At 36.0% G+C, this 12,460-nt stretch overlaps 1 protein-coding gene across 2 annotated transcripts; it reads right to left on the bottom strand.

Moving 5' to 3' along the window:
- Window positions 1–324: 324 nt before the first annotated feature.
- Window positions 325–8,391, bottom strand: LOC309969561 (uncharacterized protein). 2 transcript variants are annotated; one of them, XM_082851403.1, is made up of 8 exons: window positions 7,984–8,391; window positions 7,330–7,437; window positions 4,250–4,335; window positions 3,642–3,718; window positions 2,653–2,721; window positions 1,622–1,707; window positions 1,020–1,042; window positions 325–718 (listed from the first exon to the last, which is right to left on the bottom strand). In XM_082851403.1, the coding sequence occupies exons 2-5, from the start codon at window positions 7,433–7,435 to the stop codon at window positions 2,679–2,681; spliced, it is 312 nt and encodes a 103-aa protein (XP_082707529.1). In that variant the 5' UTR covers window positions 7,436–7,437; window positions 7,984–8,391; the 3' UTR covers window positions 325–718; window positions 1,020–1,042; window positions 1,622–1,707; window positions 2,653–2,678. The 2 variants fall into 2 exon arrangements, with proteins under 2 accessions (XP_082707529.1, XP_082707530.1); XM_082851404.1 differs by lacking the exon at window positions 7,984–8,391 and having other exon boundaries at window positions 7,330–7,513.
- Between the last annotated feature and the right edge of the window lie 4,069 nt (window positions 8,392–12,460).

The raw sequence follows: 12,460 nt of genomic DNA on the forward strand, positions 1-12,460 counted from the left end.
TCTTGCTGGTGTGTCATATTATGAAGTTTTTCTACCCATTATCCTGGCCTGCTCCTCCTTACCCTAGTGGTAACAGTCATGTGCCATGGCTTTCTAATTTAAATTCAGGCTTTCCTTAATATATTAATGGTATATCTCGCCTCCACCCATATTTCAATGATTGGTCATTGCTGCCGTTAATTTTTTTTATTCATATATTTATGAAGACAGCCTCAGTTTTTCAATTGTTGAACAGAATGAAAAGGCATGCATACAAAGACCACCAAGAAGCCCCTCATCATTCCTGACCTCTGCCTCTAGGGTCACTTCCCATAGGACAACGGACTAGATTCCATGTGCACTGGAACTCCTAGGTCCACTTGTTATTAATGGGCATCACTGGTGGCAGTCCATAGGATTACTTCTTGCTGAAGCACATGTGTCCACAGTAGGCAATAATTGACCTTTTCTTCTTAATCTACTATTTACTTATTTTGAAGGGTTCTATCTCTGATCGATTAATAGTATGAAAACTAAATTGAGTAACCAAAATAAAGCATGACATCATATATTCTGAACATCTGTCCATAGGAAGAAATCAATGTAGAAAACAGAGTACGTATCCTTCTTTGCCGTCCGGCCTCCAAATACTTATGGCTCCTTGCCGATGCCTCATCGTCTACCCATCTTCATCGTTGGTCCCCTTGGGTCGGATTTTACTTCATTTATTTATATATCTCTATCAATTAAATCATTACCTTATTGATACTAATGAAAGAAAGACACAAATACCCAAAACCCAAGAACAAGACCTGCGAATATCCCTAACTTCTCTCCAATCACTACCACCATACATGAGATCTCTTTTCTTAATGAATTTCCAGGATCTAGATGACCACTTCATCAGCATAAGCTCTCATGGCTTGTTTTACAACGGGCCATCATCAACCCTTTGAAATATGTCAATGAGTTTTGAGAATACAATGAAAGCACTTAAATCAATTCCCCAAACCAAGACAGGAACCCTGGACAAAGCTCACCTGGGTCTCTGTCCCACAGCAACCTGAAATGGAGAAACTTGATCAAAATGGAGGCTGAAATTACCTTGAGTCTCTATTCTAAAAAGTACCAAACAGAGAAGGTGATGACGAGATGGGGACTTTCTCTCCGTGGATCAGCAGATTTGTTGCTTGATGCATTCATTGGCTCAGTTAGCATAACCAATGAAAATGCATGAACAGAAAGACCACATTTCTTTTGTATTGGACCTCAGAGTTCCAGACACATATTATTCATCATCGACGACTCATACGCTGGCATTTATCAACATCGATCCAGAAAAGATGACTTTCTCTTCATTCTGTATGGTTCACTGATTCATGCATTAATTCACTAATGCGAATTTTGACACTGGGGTTCGCAAAACCCAATGTGGCCTCGTTATCGCTCACCTGTCTTGAATTATTCTCACACCATTATATCTTTCTCATATTTATTATCAGCACTTTGCTTCACAAAGGTTCCTTGTTTATCAATGGGATAAAGATGCCATTCTCTCATTTTCCTTCACCCATTTTGTTAATATACTCATTACTTTTAGGGAAAACACCCACCCCCAGACTAGGAACTAGATGATGCTCACAAGGGTCTCCTGGCTCCTACCACCAAGATGCCATCCTAGACTGGCACTCAAGGAAGAATCTTCATTTCTGGTCCAGTGCGTCCACTCTGAGGTGTATAAAGCAAAGCAGAAGATTAAAATGGTGGAGACACTCTCCACTCATCCCTGCTTCCACATTCACATCATTATATAGGAAATCCCTAATGTAGTGGATATACGAAAGCTTTTGAAAAGGAACCACTTCAATATTGCCTCTGTGCCAGAATATGAATGTTGTCTACCACTTCTCCTGGCCCCCACCTCATTACCGTAAGTGGTAACAGTCATGTGCCATGGCTTTCTAATTGTATTTCAGGCTTTCCTTGATATATTAATCGTATATCTCATCTCCACCCAAATTTCTGTGACTGGAAATTGTTTTCCATCATTCATCTTTAGTTTTATTCATATATTTATGAAGAGAGCCTCAGTTTTTCAATTGTACAAACAGAATGAAAAGGCATAAACACAAAGACTGCAAAGAAGACCCTCATTCATTCCTGACTTCAGCCTCTAGGGTCACTACCAATAGGACAATGGACTAGATTCCATTTGCATCGGACCTCAGAGTTCCAGACACATATTCATTGTACATGACTCGTACGCCACCAGTAGTCATCATCGATCCAACAGTGTCCCTCCTTCTCTTCACGTATTTCTACATCGTGTACTGATTGAGGCAATAAATCTCTCATAGGTATTGAAAACCCTATTAATCATGAAACCTAAGGGCAGTCATGATATCCCTCTTCTCTCCATAATTTATTCTCACAGCAGTGTGTCTCACCTGTAAATCACAATGCTGATTTTGTCTTGTTGTGGTTTGTTTTGTTTTGCCTTGTTTTTTTCATTGGGGCAGTAAGCAATTAATATTTCATAAAATGTAACATTTATCACTGAGCTGACTGGCCTTCTGTTTTCCTATAGGGATCTCTCTAGTAATATACTGAATGCATACACATAGGGACAAAATAATAACAGAAACCATGACATGAAATTTGATTATTACTCACATAGGTTCCTGCAATTATAAGGTGCCTCACCATGGAATACTGATGGCTTGATCAGCTCGAACATGCCCACTTTAATCAATAGAAAGCACAGTCGATGAAACAAAAGAGAGAGAGAGAAAGGAAACTTTATGAACTTTGATGCATTCTTTCCAGATTTAATGTTCTCAATCATGAGGAATTGGTCACTCTTTCATAACGCAAAGATTTTTCTTTTTCTACAAACAAAAATACCGTCAAACTTGAGAGCACCCCAGAACAATAAAATTGACTCTTAATTATTCACATCCACATGAAGCTTGGCCAAACAGCTGACCTCCTAGATCCATTTGTTATTAATGGTGATCACCAGTGCAAATATTTAGGATTGCTTCTTGCCAGACCACATGTGTCCACAGTAGGAATTAACTGACTTTTTCTTCTTAATCTACTATTTACATATTTTGAACGGTTCTATCATTTATCAATTAATAATATGAAATCTAAATTGAGTAACCCAAACTAAGAGCATGATGTTATATATTCTGAACATCTGTCCATAGGAAGAAATCAATGTAGAAAACAGAGTATGTATCCTTCTTGGCCCTCAAATTCCAGATGCTTATAGTTCCTTGCCCATGCCTCATCCTCTACCCACCTTGTTTGTTGGTCCCCTTGCGTTCAATTTTAGTTCGTTCATTGACATATCTTTATCAAATAAATCATTATACCATTGATACTAATGAAAGAAAGACATGAATACCCCAAACCCAAGAACAAGACCTGCAAATATCCCTAACTTCTATCCAATCACTATCACCATACATGTGATCTCTTTCCTTAATGCATTTCCAGGATCTGGATGATCACTTCATCAGCATAAGCTCTCATGGCTTATTTTTCAACGGGCCATCATCAACCCTTTGATATATATATCGATGATTTTTGAGAATACAATGAAAACACTTAAACAAATTTCCCAAACCAAGACAGGAACCCTGGCCATGACTCACCTGGGTCTCTGTCCCATAGCAACCTGAACAGGAGAAGCTTGATCAAAATGGAGGCTGAAATCGCCTGAGCTTCTATTCTGAAAAGTACCGAACAGAGAAGGTAATGACCGAGATTGAGACTTTCTCTCCATGGACCAGCAGATTTGTTTACTGATGCTTTCATTGGCTCAATTAGCATAACCAGTGAAAACGCATGAAGAGACAGACCACATTTCTTGTGTATTGGACCTGAGAGGTCCAGACATGTATTATTCGTCATCGATGACTCATGCGCTGGCATTTATCATCATCGATCCAGAAAAGATGACTTTCTCTTCATTCTATATGTTTCACTGATGCATGCGTTACTTCACTAACGCAAATTTTGACACTCTAGGGTTTGCAAAACCCAGCGAGACCAAGATATCACTCACCTGTCTCTAGAACCATTCTCACATCATTATATCTCTCTCATATTTATTATCAGGTTTTTTGCTTCACAACAGTTCCTTGTTTATCAATGGGATAAAGATGTCCTCCTTTAATTTTCTTTCACCCATTCTTTTTAGCTTAGTCATTACTTTTTGAGAAACCACCCACCCCCAGACTAGGAACTAGATGATGCTCACATGGGTGTCCGGGCTCCTATGACAAAGATGCCATCCTAGGCTGGCACTCAAGGAAGAATCCTCATTTCTGGTCCAGTGCACCCACTCTGAGGAGTATAAAACAACGCAGAAGATAAAAATGGTGGAGACACTCTCCACGTATCCCTGCTTCCGCATTCACATCATTACTTAGGCAATCCCTAATGTTGAGGATATGTGAAATCTGTTGAAAAGGAATCTTCGATCTTGCCGCTGCGCCAGAATATGAAGGTTGTCAACCACTTCTCCTGACCCCCCTCCTTACCCTAAGTGGTAACAGTCATGTCCTTTGGCTTTATAATTGAAATTCTGGCTTTGCTTGACATATTACTGGTATATCTTTTTTTTTTAAAACATCTTTATTGGAGTATAATTGCTTTACAATGGTGTGTTAGTTTCTGCTGTATAGCAAAGTGAATCAGCTATACATATACATTTGTCCCCATATCTCTTCCCTCTTGCATCTCCCTCCCACCCACCCTCCCTATCCCACCCCTCTAGGCGGTCACAAAGCACCGAGCTGATCTCCCTGTGCTATGCGGCTGCTTCCCACTAGCTATCTATTTTCTCCACCCATATTTCCCGTAATTGGAAATTGGTTTTTTTTTCGCTCACCTAATATTTTAAATTTTTTATTTGGGTATAATTCAGCATAGTTTTGGAAGCCCTAACCACTGGTATAAGAGAAGAAAAGAATTAAAAGTGATCCAAATTGAAAAAGGAAATGTAAAACTGTCACTATTTGCCAATGATATTATATTATACATATAAAATCATATATATGATACCGGAAAACTAGTAGAGCTCTTCAATGAACTTGGAAAAGTTGCAGGATTCAAAATTAATACACAGAAATCTCTTGCATTACTATACTCTAACAACGGAAGTTCATAAATAGGGATTACGGAAACAATCACATTTACCGTTGCATCAAAAAGAATAAAATAGCTAGGAATAAACCTTCGTAAGGAAGCCAAAGACCTGTAATTAGAAAACTATAAGATGCTGATGAAAGAAATAAAAGATGACACAAACAGATGATGAGATATACCATATTCTTGGATGAAAGAATCAATATTCTGAAAATGGCTACATATCCAAAGATATCTACAGATTCAATGCAATCCTTATCAAATTACCAATTTTTTTTTCAGAATTAGAACAAAAAGCTTTACAATTTGTATGGAAATACAAAAGACCATGAATAGCCAAAGCAATCTGGAGAAAGAAAAACAGATCTGGGGAAATCAGGCTTCCTGACTTCAGACTCTTCTAGAAAGCTATAGTCATCAAAAAGTATGGTGCTGGCACAGAAACAGAAATATAGATCAATGGTACAGGATAGAAAGTCCAGAGATAAACCCATGCATTTATGGTCACCTAATCTATGACAAAAGTGGCAAGTATACATATACAATGGAGAAAAGACAGTCTCTTCAATAAGTGGTGCTGGGAAAATTGGACAGCTACATGTTGAAGAATGAAATTAGAACACACCCTAGCACCATACACAAAAATAAACTCAAAATGGATTAAAGACCTAAATGTAAGGCCAGATAGTGTAAAACTTTTAGAGGAAAACATAGGGAGAACCCTCTGTGACATAAATTGCAGCAAGATCTTTTTTGATCCATCTCCTAAACTAATGAACATAAAAACAGTAATAAACAAATGGGACCTAATTAAACTTAAAGGCTTTTGCACAGCAAAGGAAACCATTAACAAAACGAAAAGAAAACCCTCAGAATGGGGGAAAATATTTGCAAACCAAGCAACTAACAAGGGATTAGTCCCCAAAATATACAAACAGCTCATGCAGCTCTGATTCATTTTGTTGTGCAGTGGAAGCTAACACAACATTGTAAAGCAACCATGCTCCAATACATATTAATTTAAAAAATAATAAATAAATAACAACAACCCAATCAAAAAATGGGCATAAGATCTAAATAGACATTTCTCCCAAGAAGGTATACAGATCATTCACCTTTATTTTTAATTACATATGTATTTATAGATTCTCCCATTTTCCTATTTTAATAATAGAATGAAAAATATGAACACAAGACCAAAGTAAGCTCCTCATTTATTCCTGCCTATAGGATGCCTTCCTGAGTTGAGAATGGAATAGATTAATGTAATATCGGACCTCAAAATTCCAGACAAGTATTCACTTTATATCACTCATACTGATGAACAGAAATCATCATCGATCGAACATTGGTCCTTTTTCTATGTACACATCTTTTTTTGATTAAATAAAAAATTCACTAATTATTTTTAGCAGTACAATTCAAGAAAAAATACAAAAAGCCTTCATCTATATAGAATAATTATTACTTAAATATATATCTCTCTTTAATACATTGTTTTCTATATATGTATTAAACCATATAGTGGATTTTATATCCATACTCAACACTGAGATGCAGTCTCCTTCTTTACTTATATTCCTCATTTCTTATTAAATACATTGAATTACTTTGATAAAACAATAGAGGAAAGAACTTCTACTATGACTCACAGTAATCTCCATCTCCTATTTCACAGAGGCAAACCCGTAGCTCATATCCATGGACGATTCTAAATCACGTCTAGTGACTTCGCTCTGAGGTGTACGCAACACAGAAGATGATAAAAATATTCAGACCTAATCACCACTATCTTTGTTTTCGGCATTTCTGTTACTCAGTATTTATGTTTTTATTACTTTTTCTCTCTAAATTTTTTACCTTGTTAAAAGAAAATCTCAGTCTTTTGTCTGAAGCAGAACAATTAAACTGACTCTTGCTTATGCATGTCTTTCTATCTAACCTTGGCCAAACAGGTGACCCTCACCCATTTATTTAATGGGCATCAGTGTTTTCAATATTTATTAACAGTATCTTTTGTCTCGCTTCACCCTGTTTTTCCTTATGTTCATCTATATTTGCTAAATGGTTCATTATAGATCTATTAATAATAACAAATCTGTCTATGAAATCCATACAAAAATGTGACCTATTTATATTCCTGTCATCTCTCTATAGAAACAGTTTCACCAGAAGGAAGAGACTACTTACGGTCTGGGTTGGACCTCAGAGTTTCAGACATGTTTTCATCATTCAGGACTCTTCCCGTCACAATCATCATCACTGTTCCATCACTGAGTCTCTTTTCTTCCATCATTTCTATATGGAAGAATAATAAAATAATATATGGTTCACTAAATATTCCAAGAATAACACCCTTCAATACCCCTAACCTCAGTTTACAGAATTATTTCCCATTAAGGGTCCATCTCTTCCAATTTTCGACCTCAATCCTGCCCATTATCAATTATTCAAAAGAATATTTCTTATATTTATCATTGAATTATGAGTAAATTTTTGATTAATTTAATACTTTTTACTCTTTTCTTTGTTCATTTCTATTTGTTTATTGACTAATTCAGTAAGTCACTCATAATAATTTTAAAATTATTAGTCACAAAACCCAAGAAGAGTCGTGATATCGCTAACTGTAAATAGATCATTCTCACAGCAACGTACCTCTTTTCAAATTATATGCTATTATACATCTATGCATTAATCAATTAGTGTTTAATGAAGGCCTATATTTATCACTGAGCTACACTGGCCTTCTGTTACTCTATATGGAAGTTTCAAGTAATACACTGAATACACAGGGGAAAAAAAATCACTGAAACTAAGACGAGAAATTTGACTATTACTCACATTTGTCTCTGTGCTTCTAATACAGAGATGTAATCATAAGGTGCATCACCATGGAATAACGCTTCATCAGCGCGAATGTGTCCATTTTGAACAATATGAAGCACAGTCAATGAGAAAAAAAGAAAATTTATCTCCATTGACTCTTGCATTGTACATTTCTTTTACCCAGTCATTTAGGAATTTATAACTTTTTCTTAATGTAGAAATTGTTTTCTCTTAACAGAAAGAACAAGCTCATACTTAAGACTGACTCAGAACAATAAAATTGACTCCTAATTGTTCAAGTCTATCTGGTATCTGGAAAAAGTGATGACACCCTTGATCCATCTATTTCATAATGATCATCAGTGCTGGAAATTTTTATTAATATTTCTTGTCTCATCATAGATGTTCATAATGAGAACATAATTTATCTTTTCTTTGTAATCTATTATTTATGTAACTTTAATAGTGCTCTCATTGATCTAGTAATAATTTTAAAACTTAATCGAAGAACTTGAAAATTATACATTCCTAACATCTGTCCATAGGATCAAATAAACATGAAAATAGAGTATGTATTGTCTTGGACCTCAGGGTTCCAGATACTTATTATTCATCGTCTGTGCCTCAACCTCTACCAATCCTCATCATTGGTTCATTTAAGCCCAATTTTAGTCCATTCATTTATATATTTGTATCAATTAAATCATTACTTCATTGATAGTAATAAAATAAATATATGATTAACAAAAGCCAAAGAACAAGACACTCGAATATCCCTAACTTCTCTCTAATCATTACCAAAAGAGATTACAACTCTTTCATTAATGAATATCAATGTTATACAATATCAATTTTTTTTAAATAAATTTATTTATTTATTTTTGGCTGCGTTGGGTCTTTGTTGCTGCGTTCAGGCTTTCTCTAGTTGTGACAAGTAGGGGCTACTCTTCGTTGTGGTGTGCGAGCTTCTCATTGTGGTGGCTTCTCTCGTTGCGGAGCACAGGCTGTAGGCACACAGGCTCAGTACTTGTGGCTCGTGGGCTCTTGAGCACAGCTCAGTAGTTGTGGCACATGGGCTTAGTTGCTCTGCAGCATGTAGGATCTTCCCGGACAAGGGCTGGAACCCGTGTCCCCTGCATTGACAGGCAGATTCTAACCACCGCACCACCAGGGAAGTCCCTACAATATCAATTAATCAGTATAAGGTTTCAGGTCATATTTATCAATGGGCCATTATTAACCTGTTGATTAGATTTATTACTTTTTAGAATACAATGAAAACACTTAAGTAAATTACCCAAACCAAGAGAGGAACACTGGTCATTACTCACCTGGGTCTCTGTCCTATACCAACCTGAAAATGAAACCTTGATCACAATAGAGGCTGAAATCACTCTGAGCTTCTATTCTGAAAAGTACTAAACAGAAGGTGATAAAGATTGAGACTTTCTCTCCATTTGTCCACATGTTTGTTTATTGATTCTTTCATTGCTTCAATTATAATAAAGAGTGAAAATGCATGAAGACAAAAAAGACATTTCTTTTGCTTCGGACCTCAGAGTTCCAGAACGTATTCATTGTACACGACTCATATGCCACCAATGGTCATCATTGATCCAATACCATACCTCTTTTTACTCATTCATTTCTATATTACTTATTGTTCAATTCATAATTCAGTAATTATAATTTTAAAAATGGTTATTCATTGGAACCACCAAAGAGCTTAGAAATCTCTAATATATATTTAGAATCATTCTTGTGTCAACATCTTTCATTAATTACTCTCATTTTTCATTTTATGAATGAATCAATATAATACTTCATATTAATCCCATATTTCACTCTGGGCCATTTGAATTTCATTGATTATATTTCACAACTTGCAATAATACAGTCAATAGCTTTAAATAAAATATTGAAACTAAGGTCAAAATTTGTCTATTACTCACATGGTCTCCACAGTCCTAACACGTGAATGCAACCAGAGCTCTCAGGACCATAGAAGAATCCTTCAACCAGCTGAAGTGCTCCCATTCTAAGAGGTACAGAGCAGAAAAGATGATAAAAAATTTCAGACCTTATCTCCATTGATCCTTGTTATCCACATTTCATTTATTCATTTAGGCATTCATTAATTTTTCATAACATAGTATTTTTTCTCTTAAGAAAAGAAAGCCTTAAACTTGAGACTGACCCAGATCAACAATGTTGACTCTTATTTATCAGTGTCTGTATGATCCTTTCAGCAAAAGGGCAAAACACTTATTCATTTATTGCTTAAAGGGCATGAATGTTTTCTATTTAATTAATAATATTTCTTGCCTGACCACATATGTTCCTAGTGAACAATGCTTTGCCTTCTTCTTTTTATGTGTTTTTTTACATTTTTTAATGGCTATATTGCTGATTTATTATTAATAATATGTATAAATCTATTAACCCAGAATAGGAATATAATGTTTGTATATTCCTAACATCGACCCATGGGGTCATTTATAACAGAAGATAGGCTAGATTTTGCGTTGTGTGGAATCAGGATTACAGACACATGGTATTCACCATATATGACTCCTATGCCTCAAGTCATGGCCAATGGTCCAGGAGAGGCAGTTTTCTCTACTGTCCTCTACATTTGTTTATTAATTAATTCCCTATTATTTAAATAAACATAAATCAGGGACTTCCCTGGTGGCCCAGTGGTTGAGAGACCACCTGCCGATGCAGGGGACACAGGTTCAATCCCTGGTCCAGGGAGATCCCACATGCCACAGAGCAAGAAAGCCCATGCACCATGACTACTGAGCCTGCGCTCTAGAGCCCGCAAGTCACAACTACTGAGCCCACACACCCTAGAGCCCTCATGCCGCAACTACTGAGCCCATGTGTTGCAACTACTGAAGCCTGTGCGCTCTAGGGCCCGCTTGCCACAACTACTGAAGCCGCATGTCTAGAGCCCATTCTCCGCAACAAGAGAAGCCACTGCAACGAGAAGCCTGCGCACCACAATGAAGAGTAGCTCCCACTCGCCGCAACCAGAGAAAGCCCGTGCGCAGCAACGAAGACCCAACAAAGCCAAATAAATAAATAAATAAATCACACAAAAAATTATGTGTAAGAGTCTTGAATATCCCTAACATTTATCTATACAATCATTTTCCCTGAAACCCAACTCTTTCATTAACTGAACTCAGTGTTTCATATATGGATTAATCATATTGTTTTGTATCAATGGTATTTGACATTAGCATGCTTGGACTTTTTTATTATATTTAATTTTTTAAATAATACCTTTTAAAATAATAATTTAAAAAAAATACGGCTCAATCCAAGACAAGAACATTGACTACTACTCACATTGTTCTCCATCCTCCTAACACAGATGCAACCATAGGGCTCCTGTCCATGGAAGATGCTTAAATCAGCTCAAGGGAATCCATTCTGAGAAGTACAGGTCAGAGCAGATAATAAAATATTGAGAATTAATCTCCATTGATCCTTGCTTCTGCATTTCATTTTTAGTAACTTAGACAATCGTTAATTTGGAGTATGTTTATTTCATTTTCTCTTAAAAAAGTGAACTTAAAACTTGTCCCTGACACAGAAAATGAGCAGTGACTTACAGTAAGTAACCTTACTGATTACAGTAAATAATCTTACTATTGTCTGTATTATTCTTAGCCAAAGATTTAACAGTTATGCACCACTTGTTTCTCTTTGGACTTCACTGTTTTCAAATTTATTAACAGTATTTCTTGCATGACCACATATTTTTATAATTGGATAAGGATTCACCCATTCAGCTTTATTTATTTACATATTTGGTTTTTGATTATTTCATTTCTCCAATTATAAGAGTAAAGTGAAAATGCATGAATGAACACAAAGAATAAACAAGATCCTTGTATATTCCTGACTTTTATCTATAGGATCTTTACAGAGTTAATGCATTAGATTTCTTTTTGCTGCACCTCAGAGTTTCAGACACATATTATTTATCATCCTTGATTCAAATCATCAGTCATCATCATTGGTCCAGGATTGGCTCAATTTCTCTTTGTTCATTTCTAAATTGTTTATTAATTCATTAATTCACACTAATCATACAGTAACTACTCTTAAGCAAACCACCCAAACCAACATGAGAACTTTGACTGACAGTGGTCTCCATGCTTCTAATGTATAGATGCAACCAAAGAGCTTGTGATCGCGGAAGATGGTTAAATCCCTCAAGGGTGTTCACTCTGAGGAGTATAGAGCAGAACAGTTTATAAAAAAAAAAAAAAAGTTAGGACCTTATCTACATTGGTCCTTCCTTTCCACATCACTTACTCCAATTTTTTAGGTATTCATTAATTTTTCATTATATATACACATTTTCTTTATTAACAAAGAGAACAACCTCAACCTTGCAACTGATCCAGAATAATGAAACTGACTGTTAATTATCTATGTCTACATGATCCTTAGCCAAAGAAGTAACAGCCTTGAT

The sequence above is a fragment of the Leucopleurus acutus genome, assembly GCF_964270905.1.
Source record: "Leucopleurus acutus genome assembly, chromosome: 1".
NCBI classification, from domain to species: Eukaryota; Metazoa; Chordata; class Mammalia; order Artiodactyla; family Delphinidae; genus Leucopleurus; species Leucopleurus acutus.

Excerpts from the sequence above, each read along its gene's own strand:
- LOC309969561 (XM_082851403.1), bottom strand. The coding sequence starts at position 7,435 with ATGATGGAAGAAAAGAGACTCAGTGATGGAACAGTGATGATGATTGTG. Across the intron at positions 4,336-7,329 it reads TCTGAGGTCCAACCCAGACC|AGTGGGTGCACTGGACCAGA; the intron begins GTAAGTAGTCTC and ends TATACTCCTCAG. Across the intron at positions 3,719-4,249 it reads ATAGGAGCCCGGACACCCAT|AATAGAAGCTCAGGCGATTT; the intron begins GTGAGCATCATC and ends GGTACTTTTCAG.